This window comes from Onychostruthus taczanowskii, unplaced genomic scaffold (genome assembly GCF_017590055.1).
Source record: "Onychostruthus taczanowskii isolate IOZ18803 unplaced genomic scaffold, ASM1759005v1 scaffold16, whole genome shotgun sequence".
Classification (NCBI taxonomy): Eukaryota; Metazoa; Chordata; class Aves; order Passeriformes; family Passeridae; genus Onychostruthus; species Onychostruthus taczanowskii.
In genome coordinates, this window is record NW_024498795.1 from 9,727,660 (window position 1) to 9,748,624 (window position 20,965).

At 41.3% G+C, this 20,965-nt stretch overlaps 1 protein-coding gene across 1 annotated transcript; it reads left to right on the plus strand.

Annotated features, from left to right (window-relative positions):
* The first annotated feature begins 603 nt into the window (after positions 1-603).
* THOC1 (THO complex 1) lies at positions 604-19,695 on the plus strand. The gene is made up of 21 exons (XM_041399360.1): positions 604-1,085; positions 2,089-2,162; positions 2,270-2,330; positions 3,324-3,390; positions 4,436-4,554; positions 5,224-5,272; positions 5,804-5,899; positions 6,166-6,248; positions 6,760-6,833; positions 7,429-7,537; positions 8,803-8,934; positions 9,314-9,414; positions 10,664-10,730; positions 10,900-10,950; positions 11,595-11,665; positions 12,908-13,003; positions 13,299-13,364; positions 15,274-15,357; positions 15,581-15,728; positions 17,221-17,299; positions 19,241-19,695. The coding sequence occupies exons 1-21, from the start codon at positions 1,038-1,040 to the stop codon at positions 19,534-19,536; spliced, it is 1,971 nt and encodes a 656-aa protein (XP_041255294.1). The 5' UTR covers positions 604-1,037; the 3' UTR covers positions 19,537-19,695.
* Positions 19,696-20,965: the final 1,270 nt, after the last annotated feature.

A 20,965-nucleotide genomic window follows, 5' to 3' on the forward strand; every position in this document is an offset into this window, starting at 1 on the left:
TCAAAATAGGTTATTTCACCTGATATTCAAGAAGCCAATCCACATGCTGAGTCGAGGAATTTTATTTATTTACAGTCCCAAGCAGACATGGCTGCTGAGTGGCAAATCCACAAAGCCTACATGCTGATTGTTTCACTATTTATACATTTTAGCAAACAAAGGTATAAATGCTCACTGGCTACAAGTTATATAGTTCTCTTTAATTAATTTGTATTCTGTCTTCTGTTGGTTAAATAATTCCCTTATTCTCATGCTAATTATTCTGTATGGTCAGGCCTTCTCCTGAGTCGGTGGGTTTCTTGAGCCCATGAGTCATAATCTGCCTGTCAGAATTACCTTTTATCCAGCTCCAGCCCATTCCAGCACAGCTGCAGATTTGGCTTTGTTAATTCCATCCTTATCTCAGGAGTTCTGCCAAGCGTTCTGGTGCCCTGTGAATTCTGCATTCTTTTGTGTCCCCTCTCAGTGCCACATCCTTCTCCCCAAGCTTTGTGAACCTCCCCGCGCCCGAGATCATTGAAAATCAGTGTCAAACATGAAACTTTAACAAGCCAACTCCACCGGCACGCCGTTTATCCCTCTAACACCGGCTCATCCCGGGGAGCCCTCCTCACCCTCACACCGCCGAGAGGCGGCTGTGGCCAGCTGGGGGCCGGCCTCCTCTCCGGCAACCAGCAAATGGCCTCGCGTTGTGCCAGGGCAGGTTTCCGCCGGATACCGGGAACAATCGCCTCACTGGAAGGGCTGCCAAGCATTGGAACAGGCTGTCCAGGGAAGCGGCGGAGTCACCATGCCTGCAAGCGTGCGGATGTGGTCGTTGGGGCCGTGTTTTGGTGGCGGGCCGGCAGTGCCGGCTTAACGGCCGGACCCGATCATCCCGGCGGCGTTTCCCAACCCAAACCCCTCCGCGACCCGGCATTCCCGGAGCCGTCCCGCTCCCCGAGCCGACGGCGCGCGCTCCTCCCTCTTCCCACCGGGAGGAAGGGCGGGACCACGGCGTCATCGGCGCGCGCCCGCAGCGCCGCCCGCCCGGGAACATGTCGCCGCCGCTCTTCAGCCTGCCCGAGGCGCGGCTCCGCTTCACGGTGAGCCTTCCCCGCCTCCCTCCTGCCTTGTCTCCGTCCTTCCTGCCTTCCCTCCATCCCTGCCGCTCGCACGGGAAGCTGCGGGGCCGGGCTGTGCCTCGGCGCCGCCGGGCCGGCCGGGGCTGCTGGCAGGAGCGGCCCGGGCGCTCCTTTATGGAGCGCTGAGCGCGGCCGAGGCGCGGCGGTGTGGGAGTGGGAATGGGAGTGAGGGCGGGGCTGCACGCCGGCTGGGCCAAGGGTGGGGGCATCAGTCTTCAGGTCAGCGAAAATTAATGTACAAGGCAATGAAAGTGTAGCGTGCCCCCCGCAGCAAAAGGTCCCCGCGTATTGCACTTGGCGCCTCTGCTGAAGGATGCTCTTCCTCGCCCAGAGCTGGGGGGCTCCGTGTGTTCCCAGGCCTCTGGATCCCGGCGTTTGCCACCCAGGTTGTCAGACGAGAGGATGGGATTTGCACAGAAGTGCTCGAGGCGCAAGCACTCGATCCATTAGAGCGATTTTGTAACGGGAAGTAAGGTTTAGGTTTGCAGGTGATAATTGGGAGGAGCTGTTAACTCCCTTGAAGACAGGGAGAGGCTCTCAGGCACATGATGTGACCTTTCAGGACCAGCAATTGGACTCAGTGATCTTTGGGGGTCTCTTCCGACTCCGAGTATTCTCTGATCTGTGTCCCACAGCATCATAACCACCTGAAGTTGTGAATGCAGCACTTGGGACAATGACAGATACAGCGCTGGTCACAAGAGCGTGATCCTCTGTGTATCACTTAGAAATGGTGTTTTCACCACACTGTTAGCCCGGGTTTGAGGTGTGATGCTCTGCTCACCTGCCTGATATCCCATGTGCTTGTTGTTTGCCCTTCTTGTTACAGAGGCCTCTCTGTAAACTAACACGTGGTGTGTGGCAGAAAGATTCCTTGTTATTTCTGTCCACTGTCAGAGGAAGGAGAAAGATCCTTTTAGATTTGTACTGGTGTTGTAGCTTTTCTTTCTTTCTGTTTTGGTAGACGTCCACCAGAGAGGCTCTGATTAACAAAAGCATCAAGCCGTTGTTGAATGCATTTAACCAGGTTCCTGGAAGGTAAGTAAAGGCCACTTGATTTTTTTAAAAGTGCCTGTTTAGATAAGTTTTAGTAATCTTGTGCCTGAAGGCTGTTACTAACTAAGGTGGAATGTTTGCATTTGCAGTGAAAATGAAAAGAAATGTACCTTGGATCAAGCTTTTAGAGTTGTTGTAGAAGAAGAAATAGTAAGTATTTTAAACTGCTGAAGCTTATCTCTTGTTGAACCTCAAATTTCTATTAGCAGGCTAGTGTATTAATGTAACAGCAACTTACTTAAGTGTAAGAAATCACTTTATTAAAAACAGGAGCTTTGTAATGGTGAGGTAATTGAGATTAAATACAGATGATTCCAGGAGGTTGGTAGAATCTTGTATTTTACAGAATCACACTGTAGTGAGAGCTGTTGTCTGAGCCTTTTCTAGCAGTTCTTTATAATGTTTATGAAGGTCTGCTGCATATTAAAATTACAGTTCATAAACATGCATTGTTCAATAACTGTACTTTAGGGGTGGGTGGAAAGGATAGGTTTGGAGTAGATGTCAGAAAGAAATTCTTCACTGTGAGGGTGGTGAGGCACTGGAACAAGTTGCGTACTTTAGGGGTGGGTGGAAAGGGTAGGTTTGGAGTAGATGTCAGAAATTCTTCACTGTGAGGGTGGTGAGGCACTGGAACAAGTTGTCCCAAGATGTTGTGGATGCCCCATCCCTGGAAGGGATCAAGGTCAGGTTGGATGGGGCTTTTAGCAACCTGGGCTAGTGAAAGGTGTCTCTGCCCCTGGCAGGGGGTTTGAACAATGAGATGTTTTGGCCTCCTCAAAACTATTTTGTGATTTGTTACTTATTCAACAAAGCTGCCTTGTCAGCAGAAAAGAATGATGAAAGGAGTTAAATAGTTTATGGTCAAATAATATTTGAATGAAGTCTGAATGTGGGATATTAATTTTTGGAGGTAAATGACTCTGTGCATTTGGATCTTTAGTGGCTGGAAGCAGTCAGGAAAGGTTTAATTCTCAATAAAAACTTACTGCAGTTAAATGATAGGTCAGATTTCATAGATTGTTTTGGAAAGTTGAATGTCAATATTTGTTTTAAATGTGCCTACTTGGAAACAAGAATTTTAGTTTTGTTAGATACATTATAGTCAGACTGGAGCATCTCAACACTGTTTTCTTTGTTTAGATAAACAAAGCTCCATGTGAGAATCTCCTGGCAATTATTTCTCTTGCTATTAATGGAGTCACAGAGGGTGAGCATCTCTCTTTCAAATCTTTTGGCAGTTTTGGGGGCCATGTAGGGGAATTTTAAAATCTTGATTTCTGTAAATCATCTACTGTGCTTACATTTGATGACATATAGCTCTTATGCTAGTGGTTAAGCTTGGGTTTGTTTCAGAAGAGAAATTAAATATAATATATTTAAATTTGGTTATATTTGTGACATTTGTGTTGGAATTTTTTTGTTGTTGTTAATAAAGAAAGATGAATGCGTTTGGTTGCAGCATGATTAGCAGTTTCTTTGTCCAGCACTCTAAAATGATTAGCAGATTCCAACCATCATCATTTCAGAGATGAGACCACTGAGGCAGAAGGTAAAATGACTTGGCACAGGCAGAAATAACATCTCCTGGGTATCTGTGCTCATCTCCTGTCAGTGTATGGCTGGTTTTTAAATACTTGAATCTGTTTCAATAGCAGATTGTGTCAGAAATCAGTGTGCTGTTCTCCTCTGAAGTGGCTTTTGCTCTCTTCCTTTTGTTTATTTGTTCACATTATTCATCAAAAATGGTTTGTTTTAGTGAGTGCAGGTCAATTACATGTATGTTTTATGAGCTGTAGAATAACAAGAGCTGTGCTATGAGGAGTGCAGGCACTGCCTGCAGAGCCTGGGTGGATGGACTTGGAACACTGTTTTAATGGGGCTTGCAAAGGCTCTCAGGCTTCATGGATGTGTGTAGTGGGACTAACTGTGCATAGAGAAGTCTGAAAGAGTTCACTTGCAGTCTGCAAAAAGGTGTGACATTGTTTCAGACTTTGAGGTCGTTAGAACAGTGATTTTTTTAATATTTGTTTTATGTTAGTGCAAAGCTTTTGCAAATCTCATTTGAGTATGTTTAGAAATAGCTTTAATGAAAGCTTGCATTTTAGCCCAAGTTTTCTGTTAGGATTTGTAGGAATTCAGAAGAACTTCTTTCTTCTACTTTTTCTAATAAAATGTCCCTCAAGTGCTGTGCATCTCTTTGTTTTATATTTCAGTTCAGATTTGTTGAATAAAAAATTCCCTGTTCCTTACAGGTATCTGCACTGCATCAACTCCTTTTGTGCTTTTGGGGGATGTTCTGGATTGCCTCCCTTTGGATCAGTGTGACAAAATTTTCACTTTTGTGGAGAAAAATGTTGCTACGTGGAAATCGGTAGGTATTTTTGCAAAATGTTGCATAGTTTGGCCAAAGCTTTTGTCTACCAGAACCATATTAATGAACAGAATTTAATTGTCTTTGTGGCTGACACATGTGTGTCAGGAACTCCAGCGATAGCACCTGAAAAGAATTCTACTGTCTCAGAGTTTTCCTAATCTGGATTTTCTAACTAGAACCTCCTCCCATAGTCATTCAGGCTGGTTTGTTTCAGGTAACATGATGGCCCCTGATATATTCACGATATAATTTTTGATACTTGTTAATTCAAGTATCCACCAATTTCTTCTTCCAGATCACCAGTACTGGGAACACCATAAATCTTTTGTGTGTTCTCTTTGCTTATTTGTATAAATCATGCATGGAATAATAAAGGAAGTGAGTGTAAAAATTCGTGCATTCCAAGAAAAAAAAAGTGGATGGTGTTCTTACAGTTCATTGTCACGTGTGGGTTTTTTTTATGAAGGCTGGATGTAAATGTATTTTATGCTTTCTTGGAGTTTGTGGGACTTGCCTTTCTTTTTGTGAAACCTGCCTGTTATGTAAAGGAAGACTCATATTTAGCTATCTGTAGGAGTGACTTACTCATATCTTGTGATTGGATTGAATCTGCTCAAGAAGGTTTTATGATCTCTTAATGTTCTAAATACCTTTACTCTGTTTCAGAACACATTTTACTCTGCAGGGAAGAATTACTTGCTGCGCATGTGCAATGGTGAGTGGTAAAATTGGGGAGGGTGGAGCAGTATTAAAGAACTTCCTATCTCAGCGGATGAAAATTAGTTTAATAATTTGATTTAAATTCAGCTGTGTTCAGTAAGTAATGAAGTTAAAAGGTGCATCACTCAACAGGTACATTACTTTTTACTTTACATTACTTTTAATTAATAAGCAAGAATGTGTAAATGTAATTCAGACCTCGGGTAACTGGTAACTGTTCATGACTGGAGATTATTGTAGAAGAATATCATTCCTCAGCAATGACAAGGCCTGTATCCAAGGCTATATTTGAGTAGAATTCATTCAAATTTATTTTTTATTGGTGTTGAAGGTGTTAGGAGAATTGGCAGAATGCATCCGGAAGAAATGTGTCTGGTCAGAGGGAGTCACTGGCATTCAAATTTACAATTACGAGCTTCCTTTCATTAGCTCTGTAGTTCATGTAATTAGCAGGGCTTGAATTCTGTTACATGAGAAATGAAAAGAGGGATAAATACTAATATTCTTTACTTTTTACAATATTTAGATCTCCTAAGAAGATTATCTAAGTCACAAAACACAGTCTTCTGTGGAAGAATTCAGCTGTTCTTGGCTAGGTTATTTCCACTTTCAGAAAAGTCAGGTGAGATTTTTTGCATTTCATCACACTTAACATCAAGACTAAATAAGCTGAATCTTTAAAGTCTGTGATGGTTGCAGACCAAATCCAGATGGAGCAAATCACTTTGCAGTTGCATCCTAGTTCTTGTGCCTGTCCTTGACGTTGTGACTTTTATTTGGTTTGATTTCAAATGTAAGCTTTGAATGCTCTGATAATTGAGTATCAGTATTTCATAAACAGACTTGGGAACTTCACGGCTTTTAAGACTTTCTCTTTGTTTTTCACAGGGCTTAACCTACAGAGTCAGTTTAACCTGGAAAATGTCACTGTTTTCAATACCAATGAACATGAGAGCACTCTGGGACAGAAGGTGAAAATTCCTATGTCATTTTTCATTGATTCTGCAGTAAATGTTTAAGATTGTTTACGCAAAAAGTGTTTGGGACTATAGGTTCGTCATTTGGTTGTCCCTCTGCCAGACTAAGCTGTTGTTTTGGGAATAGGCATTTCCAGATGCCTTTTATGGTACCTGGAACATTAAACTGTGCCATCTGAGGGAGAAAAAGATGGATTTGATTGTGATGAATGAGTACTGTCACCTACTGTGCAAAGTTTTCCCCACAGTATGCAGAGGACAGAGCTGTCTCTTCAGCTTTTTTCAGAAGTGAGGCTACCATTGCATTAAGACAGAAATTTATTGCACATATTACAGTAATAAAACTTCAGATTACAGTAATAATACTTCAGAGATCTTTTGAGTTACCAGCTTAAGCTTTCTGATCTAGTATGTAATTGAATGTTTATAGTAAACAACACTGTGAGAGCTCTCTGGAAACTGTAGTGGCCTTTGCATAAATCTTAAATATTTTTTTCCTATTTAGCACACCGAGGAGAGGGAAGAAGGAATGGATGTAGAAGAAGGTGAAATGGGAGATGATGAAGCACCAACAAGCTGGTGAGCTGACAGAAATTTAAAAGCAGAAGCAAAGTGAAAAGCATTTTAAAGTGAAAGGAAAAATGCTGTTTGGGAAATATCTTTACATATTGTGATCCAAATTCTCCTCATCATCTGCCCTCTGAAGATTAGATGTATCTAATCAGGGAAGACTCCTGGCAATGTCTTAATTGCTTAAGTTGCCTGGAAGACAGAAATTTAGAGAATTGAAAAAGTTGTATACCCTGGCTGAGAACCACTCTGGTTTTGACAGTTTTCCAAATTCTCTTCACAAAACTTGTTGTGATAAGATCTATTCAGGGATTTTGAGTGTATGCTTAAGGAGAAGAAGCTGTGTTCCTCTTAATACCACAGATGGTGAAAAACTCCTAAGATCCCTTTTATGTATTATTTTTGTTTTTATGGTGCAAAAGTAACAACAGACTGAATGGAAAACTCTTACAAGGACAAATTTTGAGTTACAGATTTCTCACTACTGACTTGCTAATTTACTTCCAAAATGAATAAGATTTTCTGGGGTTGTACATTCCTGAGTGAACTTGAATATTATATTTTGCTTTTCAGTATGGTTTTTTCCTCATTGTTTTTTCCACAGTTCCATTCCAATAGATTATAACCTGTATAGAAAATTCTGGTCACTTCAAGATTATTTTAGAAATCCTGTGCAGTGCTATGAGAAGGTGTCATGGAAAACATTTCTTAAGGTAATCTGAGTTCAGCTTTCAACCATTCAGCCTAAGTAAAGGTCATTGTTTACACAAGTAGCAGTGACTGCTTAAGCATGGAACAGTTCAAAGGCTCAGGCTGCTGGAAGATGATAGTGCATGAGGAAATGCATTTTGCTGTTTTCTACATAGTTCAAAGGCTCAGGCTTTTGAATGATAGTGCATTGAAGAAATGCAGGAAATGGAAGATGATAGTGCATGAGGAAATGCATTTTGCTGTTTTCTAAAGTTGGCTTTTTTAAGTAAATGAATATTATGTTTAAATGTACAGTAAACTCTCTAATGTATGTGTCAACATCAGAAATACTTCATATGTTGTTACAGTGCCTGAAGTACCTTTTTTTATGTTTTTTTAGCTGTAAAAAGCAGAAGTTGTGGGTTTGGGTGGGTTTTTTTACCCCAAGAAGATAAATAACTCTATCTAGTCCTACTTGTTATTTTTGAGTAGTCATATTGATTCCAGTGGGATCCTAAGGATTACTGGTTTCTAACGAAGCAAATCTCTTTGTAGAAGCAATGACTTGAATGTCCCCTTCAGCTATTGATTTAGTGGGATTCCATATTGATTTAGTGGGATCCTAAAGATTACTGGTTTCTAATGAAGCAAATCTCTTTGTAGAAGCAATGACTTGAATGTCCCCTTCAGCCAGTTGTTTCAGTTTTGCTTAGTATGAATATTGGTGAGGATTTATTGCTAAGGTACTGTTTCTTCAAAATTTGTCACTCAATATTTATTTAATTCAAAGAAGTTTAGTTATTTTTTTGTCTTCATTCTCTGTGTTCTGATAATAAGAGGTGACATCTGCTCAGACATTTTAATATAAATCTAATTTATGACATCTACTAATGGGGTCAAAAAAATCAAAAAAACCCACAAAAAACCACCACAGGTACAGTTCAGAAACTGATCAAGGCCAGACTTAAGTCTTTCAGATTAAATTTTTTACTGTAGCACTGTCATCATGTGAACCCTTTTTCTTCATTATGTCTAAACAGCAAAGCACTGTTCACAACCCAAAATGCTGTTTTTCTTAGCATACTTTAAATATTCTGTATGGTTACATGTTCTGATACAATAATGCTTTCAACTTCATTTGTGGTGTTCAGAGCGGTCCTACACATCGGTAACAAATGGGTTGTCTCAGTGGGCTGATAGCAGATTTACCAGGTGTTTTACTTGCTTTGGCTTTAAGTCTACAAAGGTTCAGTATTGTTTTCATGTGGTAAATAACTCTGTTTTGTAGTACTCAGAAGAAGTTTTGGCTGTTTTCAAAAGTTACAAATTGGACGACACTCAGGCTTCCCGAAAAAAGTTGGAAGAACTAAAAACAGGAGGAGAACATGTGTATTTTGCTAAGTTCCTAACTAGTGAAAAGGTATGTGGTTTCCCTTCCAGAATTCCAGCCTTATTGAGGTTGGAAGGAACCTATGTCTGGTTCAGCTACCCTGCTCAAAGCTCTCAGCTGGAGCAGTTGATCAGCACTATATCCAGTCAAGACTCCACAGTTTCTCTGGCTATCCCTTTACACTGTTTGGCTGCTTTATTTAGATAGATTTGCTCTCTTCCTTCTTCTGTTTTATTCTTTGTGGGTTGTCTCTGTTAATTAATGACTCGGGGGCTTCTCTTTCTGGAATAAGAGTCTTTAGTAACGCTGCCATTTGTTTATTGGATTTCATTTCTAAGGTTGCCTTTACAAAGATAAGTTAAAAGAGAGTAAATATTTAAAGATCTTTTGCTTTTTTATTGTTGTTTAGCTGATGGATTTACAGCTGAGTGACAGTAACTTCCGTCGTCACATCTTGTTGCAGTACCTAATACTCTTTCAGTACCTAAAGGGACAAGTAAAATTTAAAAGGTAATGTGAAAATATTTTGTGTTTTGAGGATGGGGAACTAGGAACTTGGAGATAAACCAAAATATTTTAAAATAGTTTTCCTACTTATTCTGAGGTTGTGGAGCCCACCCAAGGCTTGGTAAATACAGGGTGTGGCTGAAGTCATTTTACAGCAGGAAAGCAGAGGTCTCAATCTTTTCTCTGTTCCTCTGCCTGATTCTCTGCCCTCCTGTGCTCTAGTATTGATTTGACTTGCTCAAACTTGTGCCATTTCCTATACAGGCAACAGTGCAATCTGCTCATCTTTGCAGAGTAAGTTTTTTGCCAGGTTTGTGAGTTGTGGGGCCTCAGAGAAGTAGAGTCCATTAAAACTTGCTTACAATGAATGCTAGCCATGAGAGGGAAGGAGACTCTCCTTGGCAGCACCAACTTGTTAAGACCAGTTCAAGGTACTTGTGTGTGGCATCATTTTGAGTCTACACTGACTTTGCAATGTGGCATTGGTTGCTGATTTGTTTTTTTTTAGTGTACTGCAGAACTGTGTCTAAAATGGCAAGAAACAACAGTGGTGATTGTTGCTTTTATAAATTCATGGGATAGAAGCAAACCCCATCTGTCCCTAGTCTCTAATGTTATTCTGAAGAAAAACCCGTCTCTCATTTCCTGTGCCCTGGGCTGTATGTGCACATAATAATTAACATCCTTGACAAGGCAGCTGTTTCCCACCTGCTATATATTGCTTTTTGTAAACAGCTCTCAAAGAACTTTGTAAACTAGGATCATTATCCTAATTCTACAGCTCATTTATCAAGGCAGTCTAGTGGCTGAGAAGGAATGGAATTCAGATCTTCTGAATTCCAGTACATTCCTTTTGAGGTGACAGTCATTTCAGTGTCATTGCATTGAAATGTTCATTATAATTGGTCACTTCACTTACTGGTGGTCAAGGGTGAGATACAAATGGTGTAGTATAACACTTGGTGAGTGTTTTTGAGGTAAATCTTTTCCTTGTGCCCACTTGCTGTGTTTTGGGTCCAATATTGAGGTTTGATCTTGAATCACTCAAATGGGCTTCCTGTTGGGTGAATCTACACCTTGAAAGTATGGTCCCCAAGCACATCTAATCAATTCCACAAACGCCCTGGGACCAGAGCAGATCACATTCAAAGCACTTTCCTCAGATCCCCTCTAACACCCCTCAGAAGGTATGTAGTATAAATTCTGTTTTCTCAGCACACTTTCTGATGTGTTGGGTTTTTTTCAATTCCAGTTCAAACTATGTTCTAACAGATGAACAGTCTCTTTGGATTGAAGATACTACAAAAGCAGTCTACCAGGTTGGTACAGTATCTACTTTCATAAAAATTACATGGAAGAGTATTAAGTGTGTAATATTGTATCAGCCACCTTTGAAGCAGTAACCACCATTTTCTCTGGAGTTCTTTTCCTACATGTTCTGCAAGAGATACACTGCAAAAAGTTCACCTTATTTTCTCCCATTCATAGCTTCTTTCAGAAAATCCTCCAGATGGGGAAAGATTCTCCAAAATGGTAGAGGTGAGTATTTTGATGCCTGAACAAAGTCTATATAGCACATAAAAAACAGTTTCAGCTTATACTAACTTTTGGAACACACCTGTTATATCTGAGAAGACTTTTACCTCATCCTAGTTAAAAATGGTCTTGTAGTGTCTTTTTATTTTGTAGTCATATTTTATCCCGTGTTTTCATTAATACTCTTTTCTCCCTTCTTCTGGGGAGAAACAGAGATATGCCTGTATGTGCATGAGCAGATACAGGATGATGTGTTATTGAAAAGCAAAAAATACCTAAAAGTTTTTGCAGATAGGAGTCCTGTGCCCAAAGACATGGAAATGAAATACAAGTGAAATTAATTAAAACCTATGAAGTTGTCTTTTTGCTTTCCTTTTTTCCTTTACTTTGACCACATCTATTTTCTTGTCTAGGAGAAATAAATTTTCCCTTTTCCCACAATTTTTGAAGAGAGGAGTTACACTATTTTTGCATAAATTAAACCAGTTGCCTAAGATTATGCTGATGATCTTCAAGATAGTGACTGAAACACACAACCTAGAACAAAGTTTTCCCCTTAATTTTAATAGCTCCCTTTAAAACTTTGGGGTCAACTCTGAAAGTGCTTATGACCCTAATAATGTGCAATACTTTCTGTCTTTCTACAGCATATATTAAATACTGAAGAAAACTGGAACTCATGGAAAAATGAGGGCTGCCCAAGCTTTGTGAAAGAAAGGTAACTGTGTTATGAAACAGAAGCTTTCTGCTGCTCGTTTGAGATGGTGGTTCCACTTCAGAATCTGGTACCCATGGTGTATATTAACCACTCACACAGCTTGGAGATCTGTACAGTTGCCTGTCCCTTCAGTGAGTGCAGACTCTTAGATCTCTGCCAAAAGTCATAAGGCTTGCAGTGTGTCAGGGAAGAGCTGGTTATGGGTGTGTGGGCTCTCAGGAGAGCATTCTTCATTGTCTCAGGGCAATATTTTGTGGTACTGAGGATCCAGTGGTACTGAGGACCCTAGTTTGAAGTGGTTAGTGCCTGACTTTTCCATATATCCCTTTGGACTGCCTCTAATGAAGCCTTTGGCATTATGGCTTTGGCAGGGCAGCATACCTGGAGTTTGTGTAACAGTTCTCTTACGCAATTTATTTATTACTTTGCCACTTGATGGTGATCACTTACCTTAAAGGAAATGACAGTTAGGTGGCTTTCACCACTGAAAGTTTCCTGTGTTACTAACTAGTGGCAAAACTTGAACTTTGACTCCATGTGTCTGCTTGACTGTCTTGAGGGGATGACCAGACATTTGTCTTCCACCCTTCTTCATTTTACACAGATACTGTGGCTTTTTTGTGGTAAGGAGCATCTGGGTCATTATATCTTTGGAGATTCCCTTTTATTGGGGAGATGAGGTGCAGCCACCTCTTCATGACTTAAGCTGTTTGTAAATAAAAGGGAGGGGGGCTGTTAGTAATTACTGTTGCAGGGGGATTGTGGGGAAGTAAAATTATGAAATTTGACTTTTATAAATATTCTGTCTCCTTTAGATCTCATCCAGAGTTTCAGCTTGGGTAGGTCTTGCCCTAACCTCAGTGCTCTGGGATCTCCATTCTCTAATCCCATGAAATCAGGTGCAGCTGGGGAAAGAGACCTTGCAGCCATGATCCCAGCAGCAGGGTAGATCACAACCTGCTGGCACAATTGTGATTTGCTTCCTTCTGTTTATTGGGACTCTGGTAGACTTTTACATTTTTGAGTGAACTAATTTTGATGTCTGGCAGAATCCTTTATCTCTACTTTGCCTTCTCTCACCTTTTCTCCGCTGCCTCCTTCTACCCTTAGACTCATTGTCCCTCAATCCTTTTATTATGATTTAACTTGGCACCATCTCAAGGTGAAAGGTGAAGGTGAAACAGCTTTTTCTGTTCTTGAGATATTACTGGTTTGATACTAAAGAGCTTTTTTTTTCTTTAGACCTCCTGATTCTAAGCCAATGAGGCCTGTGAGGAAGAGGCCAGCTCCAGAGGACTTCTTAGGAAAAGGATCAAACAAAAAAATCCTTATGGGGAAGTATGTTGGTTTCTCTTTTGCTTTACAAAATTTCTGGTTTGGCTTGGTTAATTGGTTTGGGGGATTTTGTGTTTGTGGTTTTTTTCCCCCCACTCATTTTTCTATACACTAATTTTCAAACATCCTTACTCTGGAACTGCCAAAGAACAGCCAAAAGATATATCACTCTTTTAAAATTTGCAGTAGGCTTTCTTTCCTTATAACCATCTTTTACAGAGCCTTTCAAAGCAGTCCATAAGTGTGGCATGGTAGAATGGTGAACATAAACAATGTGTGTTTATGCTTTTGTTTTCAGTGAGGAACTGACCCGCCTTTGGAATTTATGTCCTGATAACATGGAAGCCTGTAAATCTGAGAGTAGGTAGGTAAAAAATGAGTGTGTCATTGTTTAAAGCTAACTAATTAGCACTCTAATTAGAGAGTTACCAAATTTGCATAAGGAAGATGTGCAAGGTGATCTTAGGAGGTGTGCATTTCACACCTTGAGAGAAGGTGGTTGTATGAATCTTTGCCCTGAAATCTCTTTACAGTTTTCCTCACTTCTTCGTGTGTTTATGCTGCCAGTAATTTTCATTTAAAGTAAAATCTAAGCTGAAAACCAGATGAAAACTCTCCTTTTGTAGAACATAATTGTATAATTAATTAGCTTATATAATGAAGGAAGATTGCCAAGTCTGGCTCTGATGAAGTTAGCATGCTACTTGGCTATGATTTTCGAGCAGGCCTGTGCTTTAAACAATGCTAGATAAGAGGAAATTGGCTACCAGGCATTGTTCCAGCACATACCGTGTCTGTTCATGGGGCAGATACAGAAAAGCACAGTTATTGGTTGTCCCTTATGCTTGCACAATTGTAGGAAATGCTTAAAATGTACTCTGCTACACAACTTTCTTTGTTACAGATGCCAAAATCTCTTTTACTGTGCAGACATGATACAAAGTAAGAAAATTTGGAGAAGGAATGGGACAGTTCCCAAAGAGAACTCTGCTAGTAGTGGTTGCCTGGGGAGAGGTGCTAGCTGTGCAGATATCCTGGGTGGAGGAATTGCTTTTCTAGAGGTTCAGAGCTTTGCAGAGAAAGTGCCCTCCTTTCTTGTGAGGCTGGGATGTACAGGAAGGCCTTTGGCAGGATACCTGCCTTTAGTAGGCCAAGGGATGAAGGTGGAGTTGTGTTTGGTTCAGTGTGTGTGATTGTATTGTGCTGCAATGTCTTTAAATAAAAATAAATAAAGCCCTTAAATGGAGATAAACAAAGAAAATGCATGCCATGGTAAACAGGAAATAGATCCCACAGCATCCGGATTCAGTTGCAAGGTTTTGTTACGGGCTCTTTGACTGTACATGGTCAAGTGAGTGTAGCCTTTTGCTTTGGTTCTTCATATCTCCCTTCAAATGGGGTAATACTTCCTTAGCTGCCCCCTTTGTAGATGGTTGTTTTGGGGATAATATGACAGGACTCAAATGGGTTTTCAAGGCACTGGCTTTGGTGCCAGTAGTCAGTGATGATGCATAGGGCACAGCTGCCCTGGGCAAAATGCCTTTTTCAAAACAAAATTGAAGTGAATTTATAGACCAGTGCTTCACCCCCTGCTCCAGCCCTTTACTAGACTCCCTTGCAGAAGCAGGTGTGTCCCTGTCGGCATTAGGTAGGAGAAATACAGATCATTATGAGCTTGCTTTGCACCACTGTGAGTCTTGGCTCTCAGTAACCTACAGCTCTCACACAGTCTGTGTTTCTTGGGTAGAGTCTTCTCAGCAGCAAACCGTCCTGATGGTGTGAAATTTCATTTCTGTTCTGTTTTTAGGTCAGGGTTCCTTTTGTGCTGCTCTGAGTGCCTGTCAGAACCAGCCACAAGCAGTTCCGAGAGCAGATGGAACTGAGGTGGGGGGTGGCAGGGACAGCCATGTTTTGATGCTGTCAAATGGCACAAAACTAGCAACCATTTTAGACTTCTGAGCGTTTGTGAGCAGTGCAAATGCTGTTGGCAGATGTTGATGCCACCTCTTGGTATGGCAGGAGGTTTAAATGTGTATAATAGGCAGTGCTAGCAACTGCTGGCACACTCTAGTGGTTATGCAGTTAATAATTGCATAGCCACATATATCAAACAGTTTCTTTGCTTAATTGTTAAATTTGAGTGGGTTGGTTTGGGATTTGTATTTTTCTCTTCAGTGGATGAGCTTGAGACGTGTCTGAAGGAACAAAGACTGTCTGTTTTAGAGAAGTTTGTGAAGCCTATTAAGCTCCTTATTTGATTTTTTTTTTTTTAGGGAATATATGCCAACACTGGAGGAATTTTTTGAGGAAGCTATTGAACAAGCAGACCCTGAAAACATGGTTGAAAATAAGTATAAGTATGTCCATCTCTGCTGTGTTTCACTTGGTTTTAATCTGTTTCATTTTTGGATTGTTAAAGAAAACAGACTGTTCTCAGCATTACTAGTATCTGTGTAGGACTCCAGAAATGTACAAAAACTGATTAAATTTGGACAGAATTGTATTACTAAATGTCTCAAATCTTTCTCTGTGTTTTTACAGATGCCAGACTTTACTAGTCAAACTTGTGTTTTATTGTAGGGCGGTGAACAATTCTAACTATGGCTGGAGAGCACTGAGACTTCTGGCACGCAGGAGTCCCCACTTCTTCCAGCCAACAAACCAACAATTCAAGAGTTTACCTGAATATCTAGAAAACATGGTAATCAAATTAGCCAAGGAACTGCCTGTAAGTAATATTATCCTCTAATAATAAATGCTGAATTCGTTCACTTTCTGGTTGTCCCTCTGCAGTCCATTTGGTACATGAGGACAGAGGGGGCCAAAAAAAATTGCCAGGAAAAAATTTTGTACACTGAAGTAAAAAATACAAACAAAATTGGTCTAATCTCTGAAGATCTCAGTAACAATAAACTGAGTAACACTGATTAACCTAGTAACTGTTCAGCCCTGCCTTGTCCTCTGAAAAAACAACAGCTGTGGCAATCCTGTTGGTAGGCAGGAGTATATATGTATATTTATATGTATGTGTATGTGAATATATACAATTATATACATTAACCCAGCTGCTTGGGTTCCATGTTGCAGTGCAGACCAATTTTATGGAGGGTCTAAGTCAGAATCATGGCTCATGAATATACAGGGATGGCAGGAAAAGAGGCAGCGTGTGTAGCTGATGGTGCTGCACTAAGTGTTACCAGAGCTTTACAGCAAGGTTTGCCAGAGTTCTTCTATCAGCTCCCTGACTTCTAAAATAGGCAAAACAAGAATAAACCTTGTGGAGCTGTAAAATTTAAGGCATTAACCCTTTGCTTGATCAACAGTACAAATTTGAGTCTGGGGAGGGCCTTTCAGGTGGCTTTATACACAGTGATAAGAGAGGCTGCCAATGGAGAAGGGACACTTTCTGCACCTCTGAATTAGCACACAACCCAGCAATGTCTTGCAGATACAAACCCCTGCTTCTCTACTGAGAACTTCTTTTGTGTAATGTGAGGTCTAAAGGTTGGAGTTTAATATAGGGCTGTTTTGTTTGTCCAGCCATCAGAGTTAACTGTATGCTAAGAGCAAGTTCAGAAAAAATGTGGGGATTTTGATTTGTTGAATGTATTAAGGTATGGCTGTATGCAATATTCCTGATGGTACTACTGTCATGTGCCAAAGGCTATGGCAAGAAACAACTATCTACCTAAGGCCCGTGGCTGAAATGTAGAAAAGGATTAAACATTTTGGCTGATCAGTACCTGAATGAGGGAGTGAAAAGTTTGTTGTTTGTATATTTGAGTGTCACCTTCCAGAAGTCTGTAAGTACATAAATTTTGGGGAATTCCCCAGTGTGGAATAAAATCAGTGAATAACAATAATAATGATTTTTTTTTAAAAAATGTTCATCATTGGTGATCTTCAATTTGGTTGGCTGGGGTTTTTTTTATGCAGGTGATAAAGCTACCTATGGAATACTTAGTTGTTGTTACTATGAAAAGGAAGACTCCTATATAAGTCAGTGGATGCTTTTATGAGTTTTTTTTTAGTTAGTAATACATTTTATTAGAACTTACTGGTGTTACTGGTGTTTAGGAGACTCTGGGGAATTTTTAATTCTCATGTGGGATTGTGTCAGGCTTTCCATTCTAACACGCATTCCAGAGACAAGCACAGAGCTGTAGAATTTCTCTTTGAACACAAAATTCATCCGGTGATGTTTAGTTCTTTCATTGTAGCCTCCTTCTGAAGAAATAAAAACAGGTGAAGATGAAGATGAGGAAGATAATGATGCTTTATTAAAGGAAAACAATGAAAGTAAGATTTGCATATTCTCGGTCTTTTCAGTTTTTCTCTTGATGTGTATTGCAGAATCTGTGTTTTAACGTAGTTTCCACTGAGGGCCATCAGTCCTACTTACCCCAGTGCATTTGCACCAAAAAGCACAGCCTTTTTGGGACACAGGGCACCAGGAGCAGCCTCCCAGTGTCCTGGCCTGCAATGCTGAAAGCTTCCAACCTGTTGGATTTGCACTTCCACTAGGAGCACCTTTTCTGCTATGTGGTCTATGTTGCCAGTGTCACTGGGTGTTCATGGCTGAAATGTCAGCTGTGTAAAAGCCTGTGTGAGTGCTCCTCACCCATTTTCCTGTTCTCTCTGCCCTTTAATCACTGGGCTACGCACTTTCCCCTAGCCCATCCTGGGGTGGTAACTGTGGGACTTTCAAAAATGCATATATTCCAACTCTGAGGTCTTTACTTCCTCTTCATTTAAAATACCTTAAAGGCAAAAGTTTATTTGGGAGAAGAGCAACCTTCCTGACAAACATCATCTCGCTCATTTTTCTCCACAATCCATGTCTGTTTGTCTCTTGCCTTTAATCCTGGCATGTCCTGCTCCTAGGTGTCCTGCCCCATCTCCTTTGTCTGTGAATCTGCCCTCTTCCATCCTCATTCATGCCTTCATCTCACAGCACCTTCTCCCTTGTGGGTTGTAACCCTGTGTCCCAGCTCCTGGATCCAGCATGAGTGGATGGGATACGCAGGGTACCTCTGGCAGCTGAGGGTACCTCTTGCGTACTGTGTTCTGTCAGTGGAAAGCCACTTCTGGGCCTCTCTGGATCTCCCTCCTGTTGCCCTTTTCCATCCATCACTTGACCTTCTCCACAGTCTCCTTTGCAGTAGCAGAGAAGTTCTTTCCTCTTCAGCTTACTGCTAATTCACACAGCCTTTGTGGTGTCGCTGTGTGGGATTTACATCCTTCTTTAAATCTTGTCTTAGAGCAACGCTGGCAGAGCCGTGGTCTGCTGTGCTTAGACATAAGGGAAATTATCTGAAGGCTTTTATTGCTTTGTTGTGTTGCATCTTTTGTCCTTTCCTTCAATGTGGCTTTAGTTCAGATAAATGACTGACTGATAAGCGCTGGAGAGACTTGAAATTTCTACTCCATGCCAGCTGTCTCTTCAAGTGGCACAAGAAGGGACTAATTTTTAATAAGATTGTTTTTTCATGAAATATATTTTATTTAAATATTAGGAATATTATTAATTTCTCTATGTATTTCAATTGTGGTGGTTTTTTCTTTAAAATTGTGAAATGAGCATGGGTAGTGAGCCATAGATTGTAGACCATGATAAGCTATGAATGTGCGAACCCATCTGTAATCCCTATAGCACTTGGCTTCTCAGCAGAGCCTAGTGTTCCATGGTTTGTATGTCAATGCCAGAATGATAGAAAATTCCTTAAAGTACTGACTACACATGAAATTTATAGTCATAGCCAATAGGAACATGAGAAAAAAACGGAATGAAACTGGGTTTGTTTGCGTTTTTTTGCCTGGGTTGACTTTGAGTAAGGTGACTAAAAAATTCCAAAACACAGATAAATGTTAAAGATCACTCTGTATTTTAATGTTATAATTGACTTGTGTTGAAAACTGTAGTCTGTCTGTCAAAATCCTTGTTTTCATTTGGAGCAGACAGTTCTGATGTATTTAAGACTTAGGCACTTCTCTCAATATAAAAGGAGGTAACATAAAAAGCAAGATTTTCCTTATTATGGGCATGAAGGGACATGGCTCTTGAAACCCAGGTAAAAATCTGTTCTCGGAGCTTGGGTAGGTTTGGAACGCTGCAGAAAAGGTGTAAGTCAGTCTCAGTAAATAAACAGAGGATTTAAAATGGGACGAATCAGGGAAGATTCATTTGCAGTGTCTGGAGATGTTTCCCCGTGTCTCAGATTCCTTCTCTGTTTTCCCCAGGTCCAGAGGTGCAACGGGACAAAGCCATGACGGGCGAGCAGATCGAGTCCTTCGCGAACAGGCTGGGGGAGCAGTGGAAGGCCTTGGCCCCCTACTTGGAGATGAAGGAATCCGATATCCGGCAGATTGAGCTGGACAGCGAGGATGTGAAGATGAGAGCCAAGCAGCTGCTGGTGGCCTGGCAGGATCAGGAGGGCACTCACGCCACCCCCGAGAACCTGATCACGGCGCTGACCAAAGCCGGGCTCGGGGACCTGGCCGAAAGCCTCACCAACGACACCGAAGGCAGCAGCTAACTCGCCTCAGATGCCAACTGACTGACTTGGGGCTGGGGGTGTTGGTAATTGTGACTCTTCTGGTGCTTGCCATTGATGATTGTTACTTTTGTCACTAGGTAACAGATTTCTGATAGGTATTTTATGTTCAGTAAATGATATTAAAGCTTTTTAATATTACTGTTGGATTGTCCAGATTGTCTGAGAAAAGGATTAGTCGCCCTGGCCTGGAACTAGGAAGCTTTATCTTTAGTGGTAGAGCATGAAGGGGAGGATGGAGAGTCCTGGCAGCTTTTGGGGCAGGCTGTGGGACTGTTTGGCACCGGCAGAACTCGGGTTGCTCCCACTGGACAGAGAATTGGCAAGCTTGTTCCTCACAGCAGGGAAGGACTGTGTGTGAAGGACTTTGGATTCACCTTTTGAGGTGATGGGAGCTGAGGACTGTCAAAACCTACCTGGTAGAGGTAAAATAAAAGGGTTGTGATGGTGCTCCAAGGCTTCCAGGGAAGGAGTCCTGTCCTGCTCTCCCACTGAAGCACTGGTTCAGTCAATGATCACGAGATTTCCATACTGATTTTTGTTAGTGATTATTTTTAGCTTCTCATTCTTTGGCTGTGTAGGAACACCCCTGAGTAGTGGTAAACAAAGAATTTTTTTGTCACAGGTTACCGTGAAGGTTTCATTTGAAGGCCGTGGTTGTCTGTAGATGGGTACAAGAAGCTGTTTTCCCTCAAAACTGTGAGAGATTTTTGTGGTGTTAAGTGGCAGCTAGCTACCACTTGTTCTGTGGCTAGTTTGTGTAGTGTTTCTGTCAGTGAACTCTTTTCTGTATTTCTTCAGCTATTCACTGATAGCTGTGTATTTCCAGCATGATTAGCTACCATGGCAAAAGAGAGTTCCTGCCTGCCATTGATGGGTTTCGTGCCTGCTGCCCCACTTCGCACTTAAGTGAAATTAGGAATTTGATTAGGGTGCTTCAGTGAAGGTTGGTAGGGGCAGAGATACAGGAAAATTATTGGAAATAATAGCCCAGGTCTTAATTCCTGCTGCAGGTAGGGATTGTAGAAGGTATGAACTTCAACAGTTTCAGCTGGACTTGAGCATATTGTGAGTGGAGCTGTGCAGGTGTGACTGACAACTTCAGTGCTGGGAAGGCCGAGGATGACAGTGGGAGGATGTAGTCCCACAACGCAGCAACCAGGCACGGACACCATCCCTCCTTCCCCTGTAACAGGATCCAGAACAAGAATTTAACCCTGGAGGAGGCTGTAGTGTTTCTGTCAGGGGCCTTCCTTAATGGGCAGAACTTGCCATGAAGCATCATTCCACTTAAAATACAGCCCCAGGCCTTCGGTGTGCTCCCAGGTGATGCTGTGCCGGGAAGGTGGCACTGGAGTAACGATTGCAAGGCAGAAGAGCTATGTGTGACAGCCACAGCTGCTGCCAGTGT

Bases quoted from the DNA above. Each gene is read 5' to 3' on its own strand.
- THOC1 (XM_041399360.1), top strand. From the start codon at position 1,038: ATGTCGCCGCCGCTCTTCAGCCTGCCCGAGGCGCGGCTCCGCTTCACG. The intron at 6,834-7,428 runs GTGAGCTGACAG...TTTTTTCCACAG, and splicing joins GATGAAGCACCAACAAGCTG to TTCCATTCCAATAGATTATA. The intron at 10,731-10,899 runs GTTGGTACAGTA...TCCCATTCATAG, and splicing joins CTACAAAAGCAGTCTACCAG to CTTCTTTCAGAAAATCCTCC.